Source organism: Streptopelia decaocto (genome assembly GCF_964273445.1).
Source record: "Streptopelia decaocto genome assembly, chromosome: 10".
NCBI lineage: Eukaryota > Metazoa > Chordata > Aves > Columbiformes > Columbidae > Streptopelia > Streptopelia decaocto.
Genome location: NC_138665.1, coordinates 19,521,182 through 19,547,749, shown reverse-complemented (window position 1 = coordinate 19,547,749; position 26,568 = coordinate 19,521,182). Strand labels below are relative to the sequence as shown.

Sequence of the window (26,568 nt, the reverse complement as noted above, 5' to 3'; positions counted from 1 at the left end):
AGCCACCAAGATGCTGGAGGGAGTGGAGCATCTCCCGTGTGAGGAAAGGCTGAGGGAGCTGGGGCTCTGGAGCTGGACAAGAGGACACTGAGGGGGGACTCAACCGCGCCTGCGCCGCCGCGTCACGTGAGCGGGCGGGAGGAGCCGGGCGCGCCGCGGTCACGTGAGGCGCAGCCAGCGGTGGGCGGGGCCGCCCGGCGGGGCCGTCGCACGGAGCCGAGTACCAGGCGGGACCCCCGCCCGCGCGCTGCCGGGGCTGCGTGGCCGGAGCCTCCGGTGAGTGTGGCCCTGCGGTCCTGCTGCTTGTCCCCTCCCTGCCCGCGGCGTTCCCTTCTTCCCAGCCTCGGCCGCAGGGCGGACGGAACCAGCACGCAGTTCCTGCGGGGCTGTCCCGGCTCCCTCTCCCGCCGGTGGCTGCGGAGAGCGGCTTTGCCCGGCGCTTCCCGCGGGAAGGCGGCGCGGAGCTCCGCTGCGTGTCCCCTCGGCGCGGGGGGGCCGGTCCCGCCGCCGCTGCCCGAGCGGCCCCGGAGCAGCCGCTGCCGCCCGGCCGCGGGTCTCTCCGCTTGGGAGGGGCGAGAGGTGCGAACGGCACCGGGGGGCTCGTCCCGGGGGGCTCCGGGGGTGCGAGCGGCACCGGGGGGCTCGTCCCGGGGGGCCTGGGGGTGCGGGCAGCGCGGGGTGCGGGGCTGACGCGGCGTTTCGAACAGACCGACTTAGCGCGGGCTCTGCATCGAAAACACGGCTCCGAAAATCCCAAACGGTATTTCCTGCTCCACCGCTTTTTGGTTTGGATTTTCTTCCCTTTTTCCCGGTGCCGGGCGAGCGCTGATGCTGCAGCCTCATCGGCGCTCTTGTGGCTTCTTTGGGATGCAGCCAACGCCAGAAGGTTGAGTGGTATCAAACGAGAGCTCAACAGGAGCGTAATAGGCTGTTCTTATCGGGGATCTCCTGGTACACAGGGAGTGTGCGCCCCCTCATGCACTTGCAAAAGTAGCTTTTCTGCTCTTGATGATCATCAGACTTTAATGAATTGGAATGCGCAGGCCACTGAGCCTCTTCTACAAGGCCCTTTTTTCAGATCTAAGCTGCCTCTGAAACATTTTACTTGGTGTTTTGCCTTGTGATGGCAGCACTCTGTGCACAAGTGCATTTTTTCATACGTTTTCGCTAAAAGGGTAGCGTAAACATTCTGGAAAAGGGCAAATAGTTGTGGTGCTTCAGGGTAAAACCTCGTTAAAAGGGGCAAGAGCAGACCCTATTGCCTCTCTATCCATGCTCTAGAAATGGCACGTAATTATTGAGAGTGTAAAGTTCCTTAAAATCTTTTATGCAGTCACTGAAGATTGTAGTTCTGCACTTAAATACTTGTAGAATTGTATTTGTGGATGCAAATAGACCAAGAAATAGGGTTTTTTCTGTTTGGTAATGTGAAAGCTGGTGCACACTGGGTGAGAGCAAACAGTTTGATTAGAAATCAGTAATAGTAGTTAATTTTCTTGTAGAGAAAAGGCTTCCAAGCTGGCAAACTGGGAAAGTAAAAGCTAGTGTTACGTGCTATTTGCTGTTTTATTCTTTAAATTTTAACTCATAATGCATTCACCGTTGTTCCGCCTTGTATTTTGAGCCTAAGCTCAAGAATGAGGAGGCCCGGTTGGCCTCAGTGCGCTCACATAACAAAGGTTTGTAAATCATTTTCTGTTCCTGATATCTGCTACAATTCTTCCGGGGGAACATTCATGTTCTCCAAAAATCTTATTTGAAGAGGTAGCGGAAGAACATGAACAAGTAAAAAGATGTGTTAAGAATTTGTCTCGAGTGTCTTAAAACTCGTTAGAAGTGGGATGTTTGTAATGTGTACTTTTTTATATAGAAATAAAGTACCTCAGAGCAATTTCCACAGTCTGCTGACCAAGCGAGACTTGTTAAAGTCTTGAGCAACGTGAATTACAACCTGTTCGGAGTGTCACGTAGCTGTGGCAGATATTTCATAGATGTGCAGTTTCTCTGACGATTAAGCGTCGTATATCTAGTCATATTTTCCAGTGTATCTGTTTGCTGATGAACGTAATAAAACCTTGTTATTTTGTATTGGCCCAGATCTCCTGTAACCCATTTTCCAGCACTTCTGTTAGCGCCAGGATGAGATGTTACGGCTTTTTCCTTTCCTGCTGTCTTTTGCTCTTTTTCATAGCTCTTTGAAGACTTCTAGGGACAGGTCCCTTTTTCCATTTAACGTAATTAGTGATTTATCTTTCTGCTGCTATCAATAAATCAAGCTATAAAGCAGGACTCAGCCATTCAGAGGCTGTGGTTTAAATCTGACATTCTGGCTCTGGTGTTTGTGTTTCTGGTGTTTGACCTCTCTCAGTTTCATAAGCTATAAACTCAAGACACTTATAGACGTGTATTTATAGCCTTTGTGAAAACTGAAGTTGTACACTTGGCCAGAAACGTTGTGTTCTTCCTCAGGTACGTGTCCTGACCCGGCACAAAGCGCATTGATGCCCATTGCGTTGTTACGCTGTGCTGTCTGGGTTAGCTCAGATACTAGAAGCGCTAAAGTGTATTTGGTGAGGTCAGAATGTGGGTTTTTATCAGTGCTAACTTAATTTGCATTGCCTTTTTTTTGTTCGTTTAAGGTGGTGAACAGCTTAACTTTGACTTCAGCAAGTCTGATTTTCCTTCAGATATTTTGCTTACGAAGGCCGCCGTTAGCAAATCAGAAAAAATATTTTAGAGAGATGGATCTTGGGTTTCTCAGTCACTTTGTGCCTAATCACTGCTTAATTTTCCTTTCTATAGGAAGAAATTGCCGTTGGAACTAGAAACTATTTCTGTGTCTGTTGCATAATTTGCTTCATAGAAACACTAGCTGACTTTCTTTAAGGAAAGTGGATGTTTGGATTTTATCTTGTGTTAAGCCTAAAATCATACTTGGAAAATACACACTTGGACTTATGTCTATTGGCAAATATCATTTTGGTGTTAATTATCTTTTATTCCGTCGCTGGGCGTTGCTCCTCCACACGTGCCCTCCCGTGCTTGGTTCCGCTCTATTGCGGAACCAGGTTATTTCTAGGGCTCTGCAAAACACGGGCAAAAGGGCTGGAAGAGAACAGAAAATCGGAGTTTCTGAAGGTATGAAGCAGTAAACAGCACAGCTTTTTCACCTTCTGTTCAAAGCCATGTCTCTTTGTAAGATGAAGCCACTCTAGATGATGTTCCACAGCCGCAGTAGTTGAACTGAAGCCTTCTGATTAAAGGGCAGGGAGGGACACTCCCATTTGTTCACGTTGTCAAATCCTAAAATTCGTTACTAATTGATGATGAAGGTCTTTATAGATGGAGCAATGCATTGGTTAAGAATAAACCCATTATTCTTCTCTAAAACATTGACGTCTCACTTAAAATAATGTCTGTGATGACTTTGAATTACAAGTTATTTATTAGTAGTCATTTGCCTTGCAGTCAGTGGTAATAACTGAGATCTTCAGCATCAGCTTATAAAATATACATTGTCACCTGAAAGCTTTTTAGATGTTACAGAAGTGTCAGATTTGAGTGTTTCAGCTGCATCCCACCAGAGCCATCACTGTCCCCTGCACCGCCAGCTTCTCTTCTGTGCTAATGCATATATATACATGTGTGTATATATGCATGCCTTTATATGCATGCCTTTATATGCATGCCTTTATATGCATGCCTTTATATGCATGCCTTTATATGCATGCCTTTATATGCATGCCTTTATATGCATGCCTTTATATGCATGCCTTTATATGCATGCCTTTATATGCATGCCTTTATATGCATGCCTTTATATGCATGCCTTTATATGCATGCCTTTATATGCATGCCTTTATATGCATGCCTTTATATGCATGCCTTTATATGCATGCCTTTATATGCATGCCTTTATATGCATGCCTTTATATGCATGCCTTTATATGCATGCCTTTATATGCATGCCTTTATATGCATGCCTTTATATGCATGCCTTTATATGCATGCCTTTATATGCATGCCTTTATATGCATGCCTTTATATGCATGCCTTTATATGCATGCCTTTATATGCATGCCTTTATATGCATGACTTTATCTATATTTTATATAGATTTTTTAAATGGGGGAGAAAACAAATGTATATGGAAGGCAAGAGCGAGGAAGTGGGGTGTTCAAGTTCAAGGCATCACTGTTGTTGCTACATGGCCCCATGGAGATCTTTCAACTTCCACATCCATTTCCTGGTGAACTTGGTAAAATATTAACACATATAAAGAGGCCTGGGATTATATTGTCAATATTTGTGCACCTCTTATGTGTATGTAGTCGTAATTTATTGGTGTGACAAGTGTTTTTCGGGCTGCTTAGTCATGAGCCTTTCATAATGTTTTCAGAGGGAGGAAATTCTGACAAAATACTTAAGTTTCAGGCGAAGTATTTCTACCAGCAAATACTCCTGAGGGAGGCAGAGCATTGGAGATGAAATAGAATATAGCAAGGCAGAACATTGTCTCAGACGTAAGCATGTGTTGGCTTTTAAGTTGAACTCCTCGTCCTGGGCATTTTGTAAGGGGAGGAAAAGGGACGCGATGTGTGTGTCCTCACAGCCCTGGGTGCCGACCCTGCGCTCTGCGAGAACAACATCTCTGTCGAGCATCGGGAGCCCTGGGGATCCGGGCAAACCCACGGAAGCCTCAGCGAGGCTGTGCAGTCAACGTGCTGTTTCTCAATCCGGTGTCAGTAGGACGATGTACCCGACGTGGAGAGACAGTATTGCTTAGAAATATTGCCCATCTTCTGAGCCTTCCTTATGGAGGAGCTGAGGTAACCAGTAAGGATTGTATTTCAATACGATGAGATGAAAGCACATATTTTCCTGGGTAGCTTTATAGTGGTTTTAAAACCATATTGTACCTCTGAGTGTGCAGGTGAGCCTGGGAAAGGACCCGCCGTATGAATATTGCTTAAAATACATTCTTCTGACCCCTCATTCTGGTGTGTGGCGGTTCTGTATTTGCGTCATGGGTGAATATTTACCTATAAATACTTGTGCCTGTGTTTCTAACAACTCGGATCTTGTAAGAACAGGTGAGAAGTGAGATCTGCAATAACTCTGGCGGTAGAAAAGGTCCCTGTGTTGTTGCACATGGTGTTCAAAGTCCTCAGGACTACGAGGTTCCCTCCGTGCCTTGCTGAATGTTCCGCTCATTAGCCGCACTTATCGTTAATGTGCGCTAATTCTTCATTTGTCCAGTCATTTACTGTGTAGCTCTCAAACAGAACTCTTACTGCCTATCAGCATACAAAGGTTCATGCCGCAGTTTAGATGAATTACCCGGTCATTTAAGGATTTTAGGAGAAGCATTAGGAAAATAAATCTTTAAAATCAGCTTCTCGTGCTATCTTTCATGTTGACATAGTTACCCTTCCTTTTTTGACCTAGACATTAGAGTAGAATTCACCCATGGCTTAGTGGCTGATGGAAAATTGCAACGTGTTCCTGCTTCTTCACACAAAAGGGAAAATATATATTTAATCTACTGGAAACTTCACTAATTCAGATGTTTCTACTGTCGTCTTGTTGATTGAGCTTCAGTGTTTAGTTTTGTGCCTCGGTGGGGTGACCGTGTTTCTGTGATGAACCCGCCTCGTGTCCTTACACAGTTTCTCACGTCTCAAAGCAAAACCAGAAACTTTCAGACCATCTATAGCAGGGAACAGTTCTGCAATGCCGCCAAGGAGCAAGAAATTAATCTTATTAAACATTATTCATACTTAATGTAATGTAATTTTCCCAGATAAGTCTACAGGGTAAAAACCAATGAGTTAAGCACATGCTTAACTTCAGCTGTTCAGTTCATCACCAGAATTTGCTGTTGCTTCCCCTGCAGCCAGATATTAAGCAGTTGACTGATCATTCTCCTGGTCACGAGCCCCCCTGGCATTGGAAAAATAATGCAAATTATCAAAAGATTTAAAAAATAATCTAGAAATGGCTTCTTTTGCACTCTTTCCCCTCTGTTACTCAACAGCTTCCGCATTGGACAAAAGAAGCCCTTTGTATTAGCTATTATTTCTATAAGTTAATTTCATTTCCATCCAGTCGATTATATTTTTTGTTTCTGGGCTTATTTTTGTAAGCAATAATAATGATCCTCAGAGGAGCAGAAATTAGACTTTTCCCAATGAGGTGTAGAAAAAGCTTGATTCGCTTCTTGGGGCTAATTTCAATATCACTTGTGTTTGCAAGGATAGGAACATAGATGAGATAGAAGTGTGGAAAAGCACGACCAACACGTGTGGCTTCCCCGCCGGCCTCTCTTGTTGTAGCATTCAACGAGCTGGGATCTCTCTCACTTGCTTCTCCCTGTGGTTTCATCTCACACAGTGGAGGTTTCAGAATTCATAGGGATAAACACTTGAAGTCCTTCCCGTTCAGCTTTGTCGAGGCTTTGACGTCTTCTAGAGTCACAAGCGGCCAAGTACATCACCTGCTCAACCCCTGGGTTGATTTCAGTCTTTGTGAAATGATTGAAGAGCAAATGTCTTGTTGTTTTTGGCTGACAGCGATGAGAAGACTTGAGTAGGATTTCACGATGGAGGCGAAATCCATAGTGATCGGCGTGGAGGGGATGACGTGTGGTTCCTGCGTTCAGACCATCGAAGAGCACGTGGGGAAGATGAGCGGCGTCCATCGCGTTAACGTAAGTAATGCTGTTGCTGTTTCTTACAAAGCCTTGTTCTTACATGAGAAACCGTGGTAAAGTATGCACCAAGGGAGGAAAATGTGCGGAAACAGTATATTCTGTACGTTCCAGAGGATGCTGATGTTAGAAGTGCCTTGGTGCATTTCTAGTACAAGAGAAAAACAAGGGCGTGCTTTACTGCAGTGGGAGCCAACTCATTACCTGTTACTCTTAAGTAATTTTCTGCCTTACAATTAATTCACTATTGTGAAGTAATGAGAGGAAAAAAAAGGCAAAAAAAGGTAAGAACAGTACATTTTAAAATAAGATAAAGCACAAGCCCTAGAACTTACGCTGGTACAAAAAGCAAGATGTGCTTGTCCCTCCTACTGAATCCATGTCAGGATTTGCTCACCAGGCTTTCTCTTTGCACAGAGATCACCTGCACAGGTTAAAAGTGTTTGTGGTGTCCTGTTAATCATGTGGTAATTGACTCACCATGGAAAATAAAGCTGTGTTGTTGTGGTTTGTGAAATAAGATTAGTGGGCAATCCAGGTCACAAAGGAAAGTGTTGCTGGGACTTTGAAGCGTTACAAGTTTCCTTTTCTTTTTGCAATGAGAGAAAGAGCAGCAGAACCCTAGGCTTGATTTTTACCTTGTTGTTGTTGTGGGTTTTTTCACAACTCAGAGGAAATATCAATATATTTTTAACTATTTTTCTATCATGGGCATAATTCTAATATTGGGCTGTAGAGTGTTTGAGAGTGAGCTGATTATTCCTGCACAATACATCATTTTACAGTAGTTTTCTCAATGGAAACAGTTTTAAAGCTGGGAGTTTCCTATTAGTTTTGTGACCTAATTTGTGCTAGAAAGAATATTCCTGACAATAGCAGCAACACAATATTCCAGAGTTTAATTACTTACTTACAAAGATAAATGCTTTGTCCCAAAGCCGAATACGATATCTAAAACTACTCTTGGCAAGAAAATATATTATAAAAACTTAGTCTGAGTAGAATAGGACTATAAGAAACTTTTAAAAGGTCATATTTCATAGTTACTCTCATTGCAGCGTCAGAACTTCAATTTACCCAGATCATTTGTCTCAGAAAATTCTGTTTGAGAATAGTTAAGCAGAGTTTTGTTTAGTGATTATGAATTAGTTCAGCAAGAGAGATGAATGTTAGATGACTAATACAGACAAACACAGCTGCTTTTAGGTTATTTTGCCTCCAACTGCAATGAAACCAATAAATGTCCATGTTGCTAATTCTGCTGAGGCCCATAATTGGGACAAAAACGAAGAAAGGTGGCTCTTAAAGTGATTTAACTGGTCTAATTTAATCATGACTCTGGTCTTTTGGTTGTACCTTTGCCCAGAGGAAAGATGGAATGGAATGATTATGCGTTGGGCCTCCGGCAGGCATCGGCTTTCCCTTTTGGAAACTGCGGTAATTGTGTTTGATATATCGTCAGTTGGGAGCAAATTAAATTGAGGGTATTTGTACCATCTGACGTGAAAGGTTAGTACCAAATTAGGATGTCTCTGCATCACCCAAATGTACAGGGAGAGGAAAACAGGTTCTTTAATGTTTGTCATCTATCAGATTTCAAACCCGAATCCCGTTCTGTGAAATCTGATGCACTTTGTTGCTCAAGTTAACAGCCTGTGCTTAAGTTGCCTAGAAATACTGAACGTTGCTACTGATATCCATGGGTTTTCTCAGAGCGTTTTCTTCCACCTGGCAGCCTCAGGGTGATTATTACTGACTGCAGAACGGTACCTGTGATTGGGGTTATTCCCGCGGGCTGGTTTGCTGTTGGGATTGCGTTGGGTTGGTCACCGTCAGGCAGGACAGTTTGGCTCGGGAGGTTTCATTAGGTGCGTCGATGCTGGTTTAGGTAAAAGTGGCCAGACAGACTTGTAAAGGGTTCTGAAACCGCTGGGGGAGAATCAATCTGTTCTTGCTAGTCGCTTTGTGACACGGATGAGAAGTTACTTTATGGTGGCTGTTGGTGTGGCTTTACTCTTCAAGGTGAGTAGCAATGGATAGAATTATACTGGACAAGTGTTATGAATATATGCAAATAAAAGCTATTTCTAGTCTCATCTCATCTCTCTAGTTCTCATCTCTTAGTATCACAGTTTGCTCATTTATTTCTTTTCCTTTGCAAGGTATCTCTGGAGGATGGGAACGCAGTCATCATTTATGACTCAAAAGTGCAGAGTCCAGCAGCGCTGCGGGAAGCGATATCCGACATGGGATTCGATGCTACATTAGCTGATTCAAACCCACAACCTGTTTTACTCGACACTGTTTTTCTTACAATTCCTACCCAGTCAGCTCTGACATCTAAACAGATCTGTAGCGCGCTGCTGAAGAACAAAGGCATCGTGGATGTGAAAATGTCCTCGGATCAAAAAACGGCGGTGGTGACTTTCGTTTCTTCGGTTACGAGCGGCAGGCAGATCACCCGCATGGTCCCGGGGGTGGATCTCGGTGTGGAGGAGCCCGGCTGGGGCGCGGCGGGCGGCGCGGTGCTGCGCCTGCGCGTGGACGGCATGAGCTGCCACTCCTGCACCAGCACCATCGAGGGCAAGGTCGGCAAACTGCAGGGGGTCCAGCGCGTTAAAGGTAAAACCTTGCCCTGCTTTTACATAAATTGAAGCCGACCCTGCTGTTGTAGAGACTTCTATCACTTTTCTATAACTTTCTAATACCAGATGTCTTTTTTTTTCTTATTGTTATTAATATTAATTTATATTTTCTGTTCAGTTAAACATATATGTGATTGTATCTAAAAGGCAAGACAGTTATCCTGATGAACACAGACATGACTGTTCATCGTTCCGAAGGGATGGTGTTTCCTTTACCATCACCAACTCATTCTCACAGATAACTTGCTTCACATCATTTTTTACTATTCAGTATCACACACATTTCAGAAACTGCAAATTATAAATTGTTACAATGTGGCTTTGCCTCGCTGGTTGTCTAGTTGCAGAGAAAAATGTATTTTACGTACTTTTTCTTAATGTCATTTCAAATAACAGAGTGAAAGCAAGAACAGGTGTGAAGTTATCTGTGTGAATAGCTGTGGCATGATTATATTGCCACAGACCCCGATAAAAGGATAAATTTAGTAAGCAATAGTAGTGCTATTTGTATAAGTATTGGGGAAAGAACAAAAAATGGAGGAAAAGAGGAGCTGAAAATTGTTGTAGTACTGGACAAAAAAGGGTTGAAGATCTAAATTGTTTGATATTTACTAAACCAATTAAATTTCCTTTCCATTGCACTTACATTTCTGGGCATTTAAAGCATTCTTGGGAAGCTTTGACAAGGTCTGTTCCTCTTAGGGCAACGTGCTTGTTATTCTTAGGCCAATAACGCACGCTTGTTTTTACTGCTTAATCTTCAGTGTCCCTGGACAATCAGGAAGCCGCTGTTGTCTACCAACCTCATCTAATCACAGCCGAAGAAATAAAGCATCAAATCGAAGCTGCGGGTTTCACAGCATCTTTGAAGAAGCAGCCTCGCCCCCTGAGGCTCGGTGCCATTGACCTGGAGCGGCTCCGCAATGCTCCGCTCAAAGAAAACTCCGCCGGGAGCGACGCGCAGACAGTTGTCCTCAGCGTCGATGGCATGCACTGCACGTCGTGCGTCCTCAATATTCAGAGCACCCTATCGGCAATCCCGTCGGTAACAAGTGTAGTTGTTTCGTTAGAGAAGAAATCTGCTGTTATAAGCTATAACCCAAACTTAATTGGCATAGATGGGCTGAGAAAAGCCATAGAGGCCGTGTCTCCGGGGACGTTCAGGGTCACCCTTCCTGAGGAGGGCGAGCACGTCGCACTCTTCCCCGCGCTGAAGTTGTCATCCCCGGTTTCGAGGGACCCCGGACAGCCACTCACTCAGGTCGCTGTGATCAATATTGAGGGAATGACCTGCAGCTCGTGCGTGCAGTCCATCGAGGGAGTCCTGTCCCAAAAGGCAGGGGTGAAATCTGTTCGCGTCTCTCTCGCCAATCGTAATGGGACTGTGGAATACGACCCTCTGCAAACATCCCCGGAAGACTTGCGGTCCTCAATAGAGGATATGGGATTTGATGCATCTTTAGCAGGTAATGACATATCCGACTTCTAAGTTTAAAAGGATTGTGCAGTTCTGCTTGGGATTTGGTGCCACCCGTTATGAAATTTAGCAGTTGGCATATACTTTGCTTTCCGAGAGAAGCTTTATATCTTCACTGTCAGTGAGATAACTAAATATACATGCACTTCCTTTAGTACATTGCATTAATTAGGCATTATTGAGATCTGGAAATACAAATAGGTCGAATACTGATGTTGGAATGGTACTCCAGTATAACGTCCCCCTTCCCTCCGCCTTCCACCAGCTCTGTGAAAGCTCCGTGTCTTGATTCAATAAAACGGAATTTTGAGAAATACCGTATGTGGGCTATTTTACGGCAATAGCTGAAGGAGTGGTTGGGTGCTCCCATTTAATTCCTTTCATGCTGCTCCTACTGTAGCATCTCCTGAATCACTGTAAGAAGCAGTTGTCTGTGGTTTGAAAACACTGGCTTCGCTTACAAAACAGGCACTTGCTTACAAATTTAGCTTTGTGCCCCAGATTAAGTAAATAAAATTGTGCATAAAACTACGGTTGCAACGTGGGGGTTTAGCTTACAACCTACAGAAGAGGACAGATGATGTGCAACGGAACAGATTAATACAATAAGGGAAAGTAAAAGGAAAAACCGTAGCAAATCAGTAAGTTAATCAGTGGCCCAACCCTTTGTGTTGGTAACAGGCGGATGGATGAATCGGACAAGCGTGTACAATGACCCTTTCTTGGTCTCAGTTTGCAGCAACGTGTGTTTGTGGCTGGTGCAGCACCAGCTCGTACCCCGTTGCGGTGGCTTTTCCTAATGTCACGACCGCAATCTCCTTTCCAGCAGAGGCAGAGCCGCCTGTGGCCGTAGCTCAGCCCTCGCCCCCAGCGCGCCTGGAGCCGCAGAAATCCGAAGCTCCCTCCAAAGCGTCGCCAGCCCGCCTCGCTGGGCAGGACGCCAAGGCCATCTCCAAGTGCTACGTCCAAGTCACGGGAATGACGTGTGCTTCGTGTGTAGCCAACATCGAGAGAAATTTGAGGAGAGAAGATGGTAAGAGAGGTGTCAGTGTGATCTGGTACATTCTGAATTCTTCTCTTGGAGAATCCGTCTAGCTGTTGTAGGGTGTTTTTAATGGGTGGGTTGTCAAGAGAAGCACCATTGCCGGTGGGTTTCACAGGTGGGAACAGTCTGCTCGCCCTTGGTTTGTAGGATGGGAACAGTGTTGTTGTTGCTGCTCCAGCCTCACCAGCAGGGTTGGAGTGCTCCAGAGGGAGCACAGCGCTCAAATGGGGATCCTCCTGAAAGTAAAAACCATCTTTTGTACTGTAGGGGTGTGCCCAGGTCTGCAACTTAAAGGCAGAAGTATATATGGCTGTGTTAGGAAGGGAGCTCCTAGACACAGACAGTATTAACATGGATTAAAGAGCCATAAGTCAATTTTAGCTGTGTGAGTCAAGGCAGCTATGTCAGTGTCCTGGCGAGGTGATGGTTATATTTGCAGGAGCAAATAGTTGTGATGTAATGAAGAGTCGTTAATGTAGACTGTGTTTAATTGTTGTAAAGAGGATGGATGTATTCCAAGTTAACCTGGAGTTTATTTTTTTCATCCTAGGAAATGGATTAATAGAAATCCTTTTCCCTGAATGTACAGTACGATTGCACGTTGTTGGATCAACCATTTCTCGTACTGTTCTCTCTTGAATAAAAGCCTTTTAGAAATGCTAAATGCAGATCAGAAAAATACGCAGAGCTGTATTGTAGAAGAACTTAATTAAAAGTAGATCATCTTTTTATGTAACATAGGTTGAACGTTTGTAATTAGACTTTAAAATATGCAGCTCATGTGGGTTAATACTTTCACCTGTCACACCTAGGCTGAGATGGTTCTGTTGCATTGTTGATGCGTTTTCCAAAAATGATGTTTTACTTTACATGTACCTATGATATGGCAGCTTTCTCAATTTCAGTAAACCACTGTTGTGCCATCATGTTGCCGTAAACGCGGTGCTTTTCTTCAACGTGATCTGCAACTCACACGTTGTATTTTCTAGGAATCCATTCGATACTTGTTGCCCTGATGGCGGGGAAGGCGGAAGTGAGGTACAACCCCGCGGTCATCCACCCCTCGGCTATTGCGGAGCTCATACGGGAACTGGGCTTTGGAGCCACTGTGATGGAGAACTACGGTGAAGGAGATGGAATTCTGGAGCTTGTTGTAAGCTAGTAATTAAAACCAACTACCCTTGTCTTTGTTACTTTTAGCTATTGGATGTACCTTTGTAAGCATCTACTTCTTAAAGTGTTAATTGTACGGTAGAGCTTAGTTTACACAAAATAAAGTCCAGGGCTACATCAGGTGTGTGTCATAAACTCCATCTTGTCCTCACTGCACTGAAGTCAGAGAATATTCCTGTGTTTTTTTGATTACTCTGCCCATCGCAGGAATTTCCAGCTCTGAGCATGAAGAGCCAGCAGAGCTTTAGCAGAGCTTAACGACCTTGATTTGCTTAATAACCTTGTCTCTGCTGCGCGTCATCTTAACGAGAGCGCCCCATCTCACTGCCTCAAACCCCAGAATTGCGCAATAAGTAATTCGGGACAGTCATAAGCACTTTTCCTACTTAAGATGCATTTACTGAGTAACCTGTGATTTTTGCTAACAGGAAGCAACCTTTATTTTACAGGTGAGAGGAATGACCTGTGCTTCTTGTGTACACAAAATAGAATCGACCCTCATGAAGACTAACGGGGTTTTGTACTGCTCGGTAGCTCTCGCAACCAACAAAGCACACATTAAATATGACCCTGAGATTATAGGTCCTCGAGATGTTATACAAGTGATCAAGGTGAGTTTCACGAAGGCACCAAGTCTCATGGAATGTCCAGTGTCCTTTGACAAGTTGCACACCCCAGAAACAGAAGAGAATACTATTAAAGGGAAGAAAATCTCTCTCTTTTCTTCCACCCGCGCTGTTCTTAGTGCAGGTTTCTGCAGATAATACGTGTGTTCTGGCTCAAGAGCAATGCTCTGTTATGACTTTGCCTAAGTTTTTACACAAAATACTAGGAAAGCCAGGCTATGGTAGAGTTGAAGATACCACCTATGTATTTTGCCTTCAATTTCCCTACTACTGTGCTTCAGGAATGACCCTTTTGGAAAGGCACGCTTTAGAATAGCATTTCAATGTTCTAGAAAGGTTGATGTACACATCAGATTGCTTTTCTTTGCAAGGTAACAATATTAACAATTGTATCAGAAATGTGAATAAAGTAAATCAGACGTGAGGCTGGCACCATCAGTAATCTGGCAATAACTTTTAAAGGCACTTTGTGCTCATATAAAATTGACTGTTCTCTTTTTTATTGTTGTACCTTTTTTTCCCCCTCAGGATTTAGGTTTCACCACTTCATTAGTCAAAAAAGACAGATCTGCTAGTCATCTGGATCACAGACAGGAAATACGGCAGTAAGTGTTCCTGACCATATCTAGATTTCATAAACAGCTTTGATTATTTTTTAATCAACAGTAAATTTATGGTAATTTTTTATTGCTAGCTAAAATGTCATCCAGCACTTGACTCCAAAACAGTCATTTTTCTTCTTTCTTTTTTTAATCTGAGGTGGAAAAGGTCTTTTGTGGTGAGTCTCGTTTTCTGTATTCCCGTCATGGGGCTGATGATTTACATGATGGTTATGGACAGCCAGCTCTCGGATGCTCACGCGCATCACAACGTGAGTGCGGAGGAGCTGGAGGCCCTTCACGCCTCCATGGCCCTGGAACACCAGCTCCTGCCAGGACTGTCTGTGATGAACTTCCTGTCGTTCTTGCTCTGTGTCCCTGTGCAGGTGAGTGGGAATGTCACAGCTCCTACTTGGTTGGGCTTGAACACTCAAAATAGCAGGCGATGAAGAAATTACATTTGACAAGTGAACGTAATGCTGATGCAAAATGCTCTTGAGGTTGTTATGGCTAAAATAAGTGGTACCAGGGGCCGAGGTGGTGGAGACCACAGCCCTCGGCTAGAGCCGGATTGTGTGCGGGATGAGATGGAGAAGGCAAATAACACCAATTAAATGGGTGTCTCCCTTTCTTGCGGAAACGCTCCTGCTGCGTGTTACAAATGCGGGTGTAAAATACAACCGATGCTCTTATCGCAGATATTTGGAGGCTGGCACTTCTACATCCAGGCCTACAAAGCACTGAAGCACAAAACTGCAAACATGGACGTGCTCATAGTTCTGGCAACCTCCATCGCGTTCGTCTACTCGTTTGTTATTCTGCTGGTTGCAATGGCTGAGAAAGCAAAAGTCAACCCTGTCACTTTTTTTGACACGCCTCCTATGCTCTTTGTCTTCATCTCTTTGGGCCGGTGGCTGGAGCACGTTGCAAAGGTGAGGGAAATGGAAGCCCGTGGTATCTATGAGCTTCAAGACACTAAGAACCATTTCAGAATGTTGCATATCTTTAAAAAAATCCCGTGAAAATGCTTCGTTAGGTTCTTCTTAACCTTTGTTGTAAAATCACCTTCAGTAACTGCACTAGTAAAAATCTGAAATGACTTGGTATAAGTCTGTTTGCAGCAAGTGTTTTCTTAATAGGGTAAATCGCAACGTATGCCGTTGTCATTTACCCAGCGACTGTTTTGCAATAGCATAGTCAGAAAAATATGAAAATTATTATTCTAGGGTAAAACATCAGAAGCACTGGCAAGACTAATTTCATTACAAGCTACTGAAGCTACTATTGTTACCTTGGGCCCTGATAACGTTCTTTTAAGGTATCTTGCTTTGTCATTTGCTTTTTATGTTGTTCCTTTTTTGTTGTTAATGTGCTTAATTTACAGACAAATGTTACCGTTCTATATAACTATGAAGCAAATAACTTCAGATTTGCTGGCAGATTTGCCAGATGTAAGTGTTAAAATGTAGAAAAATTAACACTGCTCTAATTTGGTTTATTAGAATCTTGTTAGTTTTTGCAAGAAAATGAGTGGATTTTCGCTACTGGAAAGTAAATACAATTACAATAAAATACTTGTAGCACTCCTTAAAACAGCCTTTCTTCTGACAATTTTTGTATACGATAATGATGTCAAGCAATGGGATTATGCTTTGTGTATAGTGACAACTCCTTTTGCGTGGGTAATTGAATTAACGGTCTCTTTGTTAAAACACCACATGGTTCTAGTGAAGAGCAAGTTGATGTGGAACTGGTTCAACGAGGTGACATTGTCAAAGTGGTCCCAGGAGGCAAATTCCCAGTGGATGGTCGCGTTATCGAAGGGCACTCTATGGTAGATGAGTCTCTTATCACCGGTAAGCTGTTGCTTTTTGCAAATGTAAAAATGTTTCTCTTTTCTTTTAAACTAATCTGAAGAAGGAAAATTGAAGCTGATGTTCTCCTCATTCTTCTAATTGCGTGTTAGGAGTTGGTAGCTATGGTGATATCGCTGGAAAATATACCTGAGTGTCTGCTGTTGACCTTTCCTTAGGTGAAGCGATGCCTGTGACTAAAAAGCCTGGCAATACGGTTATCGCGGGTTCTATTAACCAGAATGGGTCACTGCTGATCTCAGCAACCCACGTTGGAGCCGATACAACTCTTTCCCAGATCGTTAAACTCGTGGAGGAGGCCCAGACCTCAAAGGTAGAGTATTATCAAATGAAGCCTTTGGCTTTAGTGTCACTGGTTAGTCCTCAGCATGCCAAGTCATTCGAAGAGTGATTACAGTTGTTTGAGTTTGAATTGCAGTTGCATAGTGAAGCATCTTGCTGAATAAGGACCGTGATGTGGTCTGTTGCTCCAAGTTTCATCGTCTTATTAAGTCAATAAGTAATTACAAAGTGCGGTGTGCCAGATGTGCGGCAAACAGCAGCTGTGGTTATATCTATGTCTAAAGGCACAGAAGAGAGTAAGCGTCGCGTTGCTGGGGCTGACGTGTGTTTCTCCTTCCCAGGCTCCCATCCAGCAATTTGCAGACAAGCTCAGTGGCTACTTCGTTCCTTGCATCGTGGCTGTCTCTGTGCTCACCCTTTTGGCCTGGATTATAATTGGATTCGTGGATTTTGAAATAGTAGAAAAATACTTTCTGGTAAGTAAGTCTCCTTCAACACTTGAAATATTTAAATAGTTAGCTCTTAGACTGCAGTGGTTCCCTTTCTGAATTAGCCTTGCAGGAAGCTGCTGACTATAGATATTGTTTTATATTTTTCATATTAGATAAATTTTTAGAGTCTATCACTCCTACATTTATACTTAAAGAGAATCTGCAGTAATTAATCAACTCCTTAAAGTTAGTATTAAAAAAAAAAAGTTAAAAAGAAGTAAATACTAAACATCAAAATGTCCCAATTTCAGTCCCTTCTCTGGGAAAATAAGCCCCTTGTGTTGTGAGCTCCAATTCTAGTACGTTAGTGTAACTGTGTGAGTTAACCTTCGAAATCAGTGGAATTACGGATGCCAGAGGAGGATCAGGATCCAAACTTGTACCTTAGTGTTGCTTAGATCACAGGTTTCTTGCTTCATGGCCATTTCTCAGTAGAATCAGTTTCCAGGAAAGCAATCTTCATATCCTCTTTCTTTGTTATTGTATATATTGTTGATAGAGTAGCTTTTTTTCACATTACAGCGGAGTTATCATAACGTGATACCTTAATTAGGAAAACGTCCTATAAATAAAACAGATCGTGGATATATGCAGCATAGAAACTTAGTCGTTAATCTTAGCCTTTGCATAATGTACTTTTTATACTTTGTATATTTGCAGAGTTTTTTAACAACAAAGGCACCGTGTAGTTGAACGTGTTGTTTCTGTGGTTCGATTTCTTCTATTCCTAAAGCAAACCTCTGTCGCTAGGGTTACAACAAGAGCATTTCCCCGGCCGAGGTGATAATCCGCTTTGCCTTCCAAGCCTCCATCACGGTGCTGTGCATCGCCTGCCCCTGCTCGCTGGGACTGGCCACCCCCACGGCCGTGATGGTGGGGACCGGCGTGGGCGCCCAGAACGGCATCCTCATCAAAGGGGGGGAGCCGCTGGAGATGGCCCATAAGGTGAGGAGCGTTTGGTTGTTGTTAAAGAACTTTAAAGGCAGCCATGGGTGGCGTTTTGCCCATTGCCACCCAAGCGGATCATCCCGTGTGCATCTGTACGTGTTATCGAGTTGATGTATAATCTGTACGTGTCATAAAACCACCCAAGGAAGCTGTACGTTAAAGCTTTGTTCGCTGATTGAAGCCTCCCTGTTTTGCTGCAGGTCAAGGTGGTTGTGTTTGACAAAACAGGTACTATCACACATGGGACTCCAGAAGTGACGCAGGTGAAGTTTCTAGTGGAGGGAAACCAGCTGCCACACAAGAAAATGCTGGCGATCGTGGGGACTGCGGAGAGTAATAGCGAGCATCCCCTTGGAGTAGCAATAACAAAATACTGCAAAAAGGTACGTTATTTATGGAGGAAAAGAGTAGCTTCTGTTATAGGTGAACTTTCTTGCCGTATTTAACACGTATGAATAGTCTTGCGTTGTTTAGAAAGTAATTGATGCGTTCAGTTGGGAAAGCTGAAAATTGTGGAGCCACATAAGTCACTTAGTGCCATAGTAGATACACTGGATACTCACACTTATGTTTTGATGATTGAATATTCCTCTTCTCCCATTAGAGCGGGTTCGACTGCACTTTATTTTGTGGGGTTTGTGAATGTGGCACGCTTTCATATATGGAAAAAATGTCTCAGTTTGGGTCTTTTTTCTTTAGGAACTGGACTCGGAAACCCTTGGGACATGTACAGATTTTCAGGTGGTTCCAGGCTGCGGCATTAGTTGCAAAGTCACCAATATCGAAGCATTACTCTACAGGAAAAATAAAATGGTTGAAGAGAACAATATTAAAAACGTGACGCTTGTGAAAATTGAGGAAAATACAGACGAATCGGTGCAGCCTGCTTTGATTATTGATGCTGAACTGCCAAGTAAGCAAGCTCTGGTTTATGGAATCAAATGGATAATTCATGCTTTTGTGTCTTTAGGATCCTTGAGAACGAGGTCGCTGTTTTCTGCCCTGGAGACCTGGGCTTGCATCAAGGCACATGTGAAACACTTGGTCATTAGTTTATCTCATGCTCCACTCAGGACATATTGATTAAATACAGTTTGAAGCTGCGTGTTGAATATGGGACTGGCAAATCATACAGGAATTCTCTTTCAGCTCTCTTTTTAATTTGGTCATCCCAAGTGACCATTTGCTAGCCAAAATCCTGTCTATTTCCACCACTGACTGATTTTTCAATCCCGAGCAGCTCATTGTTAGATCATTCAATTATTTTTGGGCTCTTACACATGAGTTAGACGCTCTGAGAAAGGGACTCGGTCCTTTACTGTAACCTGTGATTCTTGACCTGCTGACATGGTAACTACCCATTTTGGAGGAAATGTCAGAGTTGTTCATGTCAAGGACACATGAAAAGATCGGTAGGGCAGAAAATATTGAGAAAGACTTTGTTCCGTTTGGATTCTCTGTAATGCTCTTTCGGCGCATACTGGGAGAACGTGGGTAGGATTATGTGGAGGGAGGCGTCCCGGTTCTCCATATGATGGTAGGGTTGTATTTTCTTCCTCCAGCCACTATGACTTCTCAAAAATACTCAGTTCTCATCGGGAACCGGGAATGGATGAACAGAAACGGCCTCCTTGTTAAAAGTGAAGTGGATCGAGCCATGACGGAGCACGAGCGGAGGGGCCGCACGGCCGTTCTGGCCGCTGTCGACGGTAAGTTCGGCGCTGGCTTTTCTATTCAGAGGTTGGTTTGTCAACTATTTAAACAGAAAGTAATGAGTAGCCATGTCATAGCAGCTATACCTGAAGCAGAATAATGGCACAAAAAGAGGCTGTTAGCTAGTTTTATAAGATTTTCATATGAGGAAGACCTCTTCCTGCCTTTTTAGTGGAGAGGAGAGTTGGACATAATGCAAAGACTTCAAAGAGAGCAAAGGGGAAGAAAGACGGAAGAAGGGATTTCTTTATTTGGTTGGACCATGCTTTGTATTGCCTTAAACTGCTGCCCTGACACCCATTCTTATTCTGCTTTTTATTCTTGATATTACTGTTTCTGGAAATGGTCCTACTGAATAAAAAATCTTTATTACGAAAAATAAAGATCTTTAATACAAACTCGCTCTTTCTTTCTGTTCTTTTAGGTGTGCTTTGTGGCTTGATAGCTATTGCTGATACTGTGAAACCAGAAGCTGAGCTGGCAGTCTACACTTTGAAGAGTATGGGATTGGAAGTTGTCCTGATGACTGGTGACAACAGCAAAACAGCAAGATCCATTGCCTCTCAGGTACACTGTTCCATTAACGCACAAGTTTGGGTTTGAAGCTTGTTACAACCCACATGCAGGAAGGATGTTGTCATGGTGGTGTCGCTTGTGACTGGCATTGAACTGGTCTGCAGTGAAACATGAAATGTAAACCAACTCAGAATAAGGGGGGAACTAAAGAAAAGCGGTTTTGAATTGAAACAGCATCAACTTTGAATTCAGAGCTCTTTTCATATCAGATGGGTTTGGTCTTTAGCTCATGAGTGATAACATGGGTTTGAACCTTCCTGGTCACATTATGAGAGGCAAGAGCCTTGATAGCTCGTAGAAAAGCTGCAGGGGAGTTTTGTCCTTCTCTCTCTTTAGGTTGGCATCACCAAAGTGTTTGCAGAGGTTCTTCCCTCCCACAAAGTAGCCAAAGTGAAACAATTACAAGACGAAGGTAAACGGGTGGCCATGGTTGGAGATGGTATCAATGACTCCCCGGCTCTCGCGATGGCCAACGTGGGGATCGCTATTGGCACGGGCACTGATGTAGCCATTGAGGCGGCTGATGTGGTTCTAATTAAGGTAAGAAATAGGAGTACTTCGTTAAAATGATATGGTAAGAGGGGTTAGAAGGCCCAAGATGTCCTGAATGATCCAGGCCACTGCTGAGGTGTACAGCGGTCATAAACCAGGAGAACTGGAGCAGGGATTGTCTTCATCGTGTTTGCTGAGGGTAGTGGGAATAATCCTAGGGAGGAAACTTCCCCATTTTCTGGGTACTACAAATTTGGGGGTAAAGTCTGAGAGTGGGCAAAGGAAGAAAAAGTGACCTGACCTTTGGGAAATGTGAATGATGTTTCAGTAGCACACCACAGTCCCTCTGAGGTTACAGTCACTTCTTCCCGCATATCAGCAACGCCTTGGCAGAAATTGTGGTTGGTGTCGAAGCTGTACTGCGTGGTACTGTGTACGTTACTTGGGTTACAGTGACACTTGGAATAAGATGGGTGCTGATTGTACAGACCCTATGCAGACAAACTGGAGCAGCCTGCAGAATAACAACTATGTGTGGTCTGTTACATCAGCGTATGGTAGTTAGCTTAAAAATGGGAGTATGATGACACTGTGCTTTTTTTTCCTCTTTGATTTCTCTAATGAACGTGTTACCTTGCAGGATGACCTGATGGATGTGGTAGCAAGTATAGATTTGTCGAGGAAAACTGTGAAAAGGATCCGGATCAACTTTGTCTTTGCTTTAATTTATAATCTCATTGGAGTTCCCATAGCTGCTGGTACGTGACTGTTTCCCTGCAGTCAAAGGGTTGTGCTTAGTGAGTAGAAGACTGCAGTGATTTACTGTCGTGTGGAAGAGTATCCATTTTCTTTATTTCTGACTGCTAGTAAGTGTAGAGTTCGCTGCCTGGGGACCTTGCAGTGGTGTATCAAAATAACTTTAAGATAAAAGACTTAAGGAATGAGCCTGATCCTGTGAACAAGCAGTTGACCGCGATGTGGTCACTGTGTGCCTCCCTCTGAACTTCAGACTGCAAGTGCTGCATCCAGCTGTATTCACCCACAGGTTCTAGCTGAGGTAGAACACAGATATTTATTATATATTTGTCATTTAACACTAAACTAAGATCCTATTTATTAACATATTGAAGTACCACTAAAATTAGACAGTCCATGTGAAGTCATATGTGTTAATATATGAATATTGTAACTGCCCTGAACTCACTGCTGTTTTCTTCTTCTAGGTGTCTTTCTGCCCGTTGGTTTGGTTTTGCAGCCCTGGATGGGATCCGCAGCAATGGCTGCCTCCTCTGTTTCTGTTGTGCTTTCTTCGCTGCTGTTAAAGATGTGAGTGTGAACAGTGTTAGCGTTTGTAATTTGGCTCTGAAGCCCAAGTCTTTTGCTTTGAGTGGCAGAAAATAAGTGTGGGGCTATGACAGATTTCCAGGCTTCGTTCGGGCAGGTCTGTGTTGAGCAGCAGTTGGTTTTGTTCTTGCTTGAGAAGAGGAATCAGTTGGTCCAAAGCGCTTCAGACAGTAGTACTTAAAAAATGTCATTTCTAATGTGAAGGGAAATGTACAAGGCAGAAGTGTGTTCAGGATTGAAAAATTCCCTAGTGGCCTTTGTATTGGTGAGAAATCGTGTCGGGACGTGGTGGCTTCTCAGACAACGCAGCTGTAAACCCCACACTGACGATTTTTGCCGTAATTAAACGAGGTGGCTGTATTTGTCATTGCGTCCCTGTTCCTTCCTCCACCGTTAGGAGCAGCGTAGCACTGTGGTGGGAATGGGGCACACAAAGTTTCAGAAGAGGAGTGGAAGAGGTGGTAAATGATGGCTACAGTGCTCCACTCTCACCAGATACATTTTGCCAATACTTTTTGCAAATGCTCAGCACCACTGAAGCAGTTAAATACTGAGTGATGCTCGTCAGCTTTACCTGTTCTCCTGTGCCCTGAATAAACCACTGAATCAGCATCTGGCTGTATAGTAGCCTTGCAAAATCTGAAGCTTGCATCACTGCATCATCAATCAAATTATAAGTGTCTCTGGCTTGTGTGTGATCATAGCACGCAGGCTAGTTTCTTTCCATTTTTTAGTGTAGTTATTTCAATGTGAGATGTATTGTCATCCTTTCTGTTCTTCCTTAGGTACCAGAAACCAAGCTCCGAGAAGCTGGAGTTCCGAGCCCGTGGCCAAATGAGGCACAAGAGCCCGTCGGAAATCAGCGTCCACATTGGAATTGATGAGACTGGGACAGGCTCTCCTAAACTGAGCTTAATGGATCGAATCATCAATTACAGCAGAGCCTCTATAAATTCTCTCTTTTCAGACAAGCGCTCAGTGAACAGCGTAGTTCTTAATGAACCAGATAAGCATTCACTTTTGGTGGGAGATTTTGGAGAAGATGATGACACCGCGTTGTGAAAGACTCACCCCTTGCCTTGAAAAAAGACAACCAGAACAGCTGTCTGCAAGTCTACGCGTGTACCTGTGCATTCTGGAGGTCTTTTCAGATGTATTTCCTATTTAATGTAGAAAGCTAGTTTTTGCAGCGACTATCCAGGGTCTTTTTTTTAAACTAGTCTTACCAAAACAATGGTGCAGGCTCCGTTAGCGCTCGCCAACAGGGCTGTGTTACCATTCCAAGAAGCTTGCAGTATAGCATATTTTTGGCAAAATGTCAAAATAGTTAAGGAAACAAAGGAACCAGAGACTTGTTTCCCAGCATTGTAATAGGCTACTTTATGCATAGTCAGGCTTAGTACTGTGTTTAAAAAGTTATAAATTACTGCATCTGCGAAATACTTCAAGTTTTGTGTGCGCAGATAGATGTGCCTTACTCCAAACCTACCGGGGCCCCTCTTGTTTCCGTAACCTGCCTTCTACCAGAAGTGGTTCCTCTCAAATGCCTTTTCTTTTTACAAACATCTGGTTCCAGCTTTTAGCACTCCCGGCCTCAGATCATCTCGCTGTTTGTGGGCTGGGTTCCTGCGAGGTTTGGGGTTTGCTCTCAGAGCCCATCCTCACGTTAACTCTGCGCCCCCATGCTCTCTGCTCCCACCGTTATCTGCCTGAAGGTTGGATGGGGTGGGAGGTTGGTTCATTCCCAACTCTCCTCAGCCAAAATCTCCTGCGCCGTCTGAACACGGGGTGAATGTGATGTGGCATTAGCCGAAACGTTCAGCGTCTCAGAAGGCAGCAATGCAGTTAGTGCTCGCTGCCCATGTCTCCTGGCACTCCTGAAATGAACCGGGGTAGTTTGGGCTGGTGTCGTGCAGACTGCCCTTAAAATCTTTGCAGTTCAGTCTTTACAGATATCTAACGCCACCAAAGAATTGATTGTGTGTCAGATACTGCACTAACATCAGTTACTCGTAAAGACAAGCGGCTGCGTACCAGGAATGGTCCAGAATCCGCTCTGTAGGTTGGTCCAAACCTCCTTTGCTTGGGATGTTCAGATCCAGGCTTTGTGGATTGAGACAGTCTGTGTTACTGAACTGAAATATCAAAATGTGGGTTTAGATCATTAAGTCACTAGTAGTACAACTATTCTCAGTGAGGAATAAAGGTGTTCATCATCCAGTAGCCACCTGTTTGTTACTTAATAAGCCTGTTTCTTTCAATCCTCTGCTGAGACAGCTATCTAAAGCAATTAGTAGGTTCAATAATGCTGAGTTACATTATGAGATACAGTCCGTGGTGTAAACGTGTAATTCCATTTTGTGCTGGTAGAGGAGAAGTATTCAGATTGGAGTTTGATAAAGGCATCTCTGCAATGTTCAAGTTTCTTACTGGAAGTCAGATGTCAGTTCAGAGATCGTGAGTGTAAAAAGTCTTAAGTAAATGGCTTTTGTGTTTTATTTGAGAACTACCAGAAAAATATCAGTGTATGAAAACAGAAGAGTTGTGCTGTGGAATGTGGTGTTAGTAAATCAGTGTATTTGTTATATTGCTGTGAGGAGAACGACAACGTTTGTTGCTGCCGCTGATTTAAGAAACAATATTTCTGTTGCAGGATTTAGGTTCTTAATATCTATACATGAATATGGGTTATTTTTTTTAATTAGCTTCTGGCTATATGTATATGTTGTAGTGTTGGGAAATGCTGAGACACGTTTCTGTAAAGTCATTCCGTAAGGTGTTGTTCTCAGTTTTCAGCAGCAAAGCTGTTTCTTACAAAGAAGGTAGTTACCTAAAAACTGCTTGATCGTGTCATTATGATGAGTTTTTAGTGTTTCACAGACATGCAAACTGTGCCCAAAGACTCCAGTTTTCTTGTTTATCCACACTCCTTTTCGGTGGCGTTCTCGGGCGGGTTCTGCAGATGAACGGGGAGCATTCTGCGTGGTTTTGGCTGAGTTGTGCTGATGGGTGAGGACAGAAGGCAGATCCGCTCCTGCGTTCACGTGGGGATTCCAGTGCTGCAAGCGCTGCTTATGGCGTGTAAACAACAGACATCGCACTCTTACTGCAGGAAATACAGTGATTTAGGCTTAAATTCCTGGGTGGTAGATAAAGGAGCTTGAAGAATTTATTAAATTATTTCTGAATGTGTTTTTAGAGTATTTTGGCTTTGACCTTTTGTTGTCCGCGTTGTCCGCAGGTTCCATGTTTGCAGTGGCTTTTATCCCCAGCACTTTCCCAACCCAGATGTTTTCTCTAAGCTTTTCCAGTTTTGTGTGAAACCTGGCGTTGGATCCAGATAGAGCAAAATAAGACTCTGCTTTTCAAAATCAGGATACGGAGAGCGGTGCGGAGGTGATAATGGGGGCACGAGGAGCAGCGGGACGCGGAACGGGGCTCGTGGTGCAGCTGGGATCAGGCTCTAGAGAGGGGAAGGAGCTGAGCGCCGGAGCAGCGTTAGCCCAGGAGCCAGCGGGCGCGAGGTGGTTGTGATAAACCACCCGGAATTGAGGTGAAGGTGTTCAATCCTAACAGCTGGCGGCTCCGAGGCAGCTTCTCTTGGCGCTGGTCTGGGTGGAAAGCAAATCGCTCTTGTTGCTGGAAGAGGCTTGTGTGAAGGTGCCAGGAAAAGCAGCCGCCAGGGCCGACTGACCCACAAAGGCCCTTTTACTCCAGTTTTACTCTTTGTAAAAATCTGTCTGTGCTTGTCTTTTGAACTTGAATTCAGAACACGGTGTGTTTGAGCAACGTGTGGCTGGTGAAGAGATTCAGAGTTCAGGACTTTGGAAGCAGGTTTTCTGTGCAACGCGCCCCCTCCGAAGGGGCGACATTGACTTAGGGAATGTTTACCGTGTGCTTAAAATATTACATAAGGTGCTTTCTGTTGAAGAACCAAAAGATTTTTCAGTTTGAATGTACAGTGCAAGTGAAATAATGTGGGAGTGAAATGTTTTCCTAAATGTACATGTTTTAATATGTAAATATGTTACTCCTGTTGGAGACAGTTTGGATTCAGGAATTTAAAATATCACTTGGAAACACACAGTTACAAACAACATTTTATTACTAGTTTGTCTATTCTATTGTAACTATTCTGTAACTAGCTATTTATAAAACCTGTGCTCTATTTTAAAAAGTACATATGCTTGAGGCTTTAAAAATGGCTCTTTGAATCCTACCAATAAACTTTTAAAAGAGTAGACACTTGGCATTTTATGTGAGAAGGAACGTGAAGTTGACAAAACACAATGGAAGCAAGTAAGTATTTTTATTTATTAAAAACTATGTTTATTTTTTTTGCTTAGAACTTCCAACAAAATGTTTTAAACTTCAGAGGGTTTTTTTTTTAAATTCAATTTTGTTATGAAGAATGCAGAAATGAATGCTGTTGTGGATTGTTAATGTAGTGCTGTTGCATTTCTTTGTATCTAGAAACGCGTATCCTCGCACTCCCTATTCTTTTAAGACTGTGCCTCCATCATTATAATGGCAGTTATAAGCTATATAATAAAAATGCAACGTCCAAAGCCTGG

General features: G+C 43.6%; 1 protein-coding gene across 2 annotated transcripts; it reads left to right on the top strand.

The window, feature by feature from the left end:
• Positions 1–163: 163 nt before the first annotated feature.
• ATP7A (ATPase copper transporting alpha) lies at positions 164–26,568 on the top strand. Of its 2 annotated transcripts, none has more exons than XM_082061812.1 (23): positions 164–276; positions 6,573–6,709; positions 8,872–9,331; positions 10,119–10,820; positions 11,661–11,864; positions 12,866–13,029; positions 13,499–13,660; positions 14,204–14,280; positions 14,435–14,660; positions 14,973–15,206; positions 15,501–15,592; positions 16,003–16,130; positions 16,307–16,461; positions 16,772–16,906; positions 17,672–17,866; positions 18,070–18,252; positions 18,569–18,782; positions 19,432–19,578; positions 20,007–20,149; positions 20,495–20,698; positions 21,291–21,408; positions 21,874–21,976; positions 22,780–26,568. In XM_082061812.1, exons 2-23 carry the CDS (start codon positions 6,602–6,604, stop codon positions 23,054–23,056), a joined length of 4,431 nt encoding a protein of 1,476 aa, XP_081917938.1. In that variant the 5' UTR covers positions 164–276; positions 6,573–6,601; the 3' UTR covers positions 23,057–26,568. The 2 variants fall into 2 exon arrangements, with proteins under 2 accessions (XP_081917938.1, XP_081917937.1); XM_082061811.1 differs by having other exon boundaries at positions 11,658–11,864.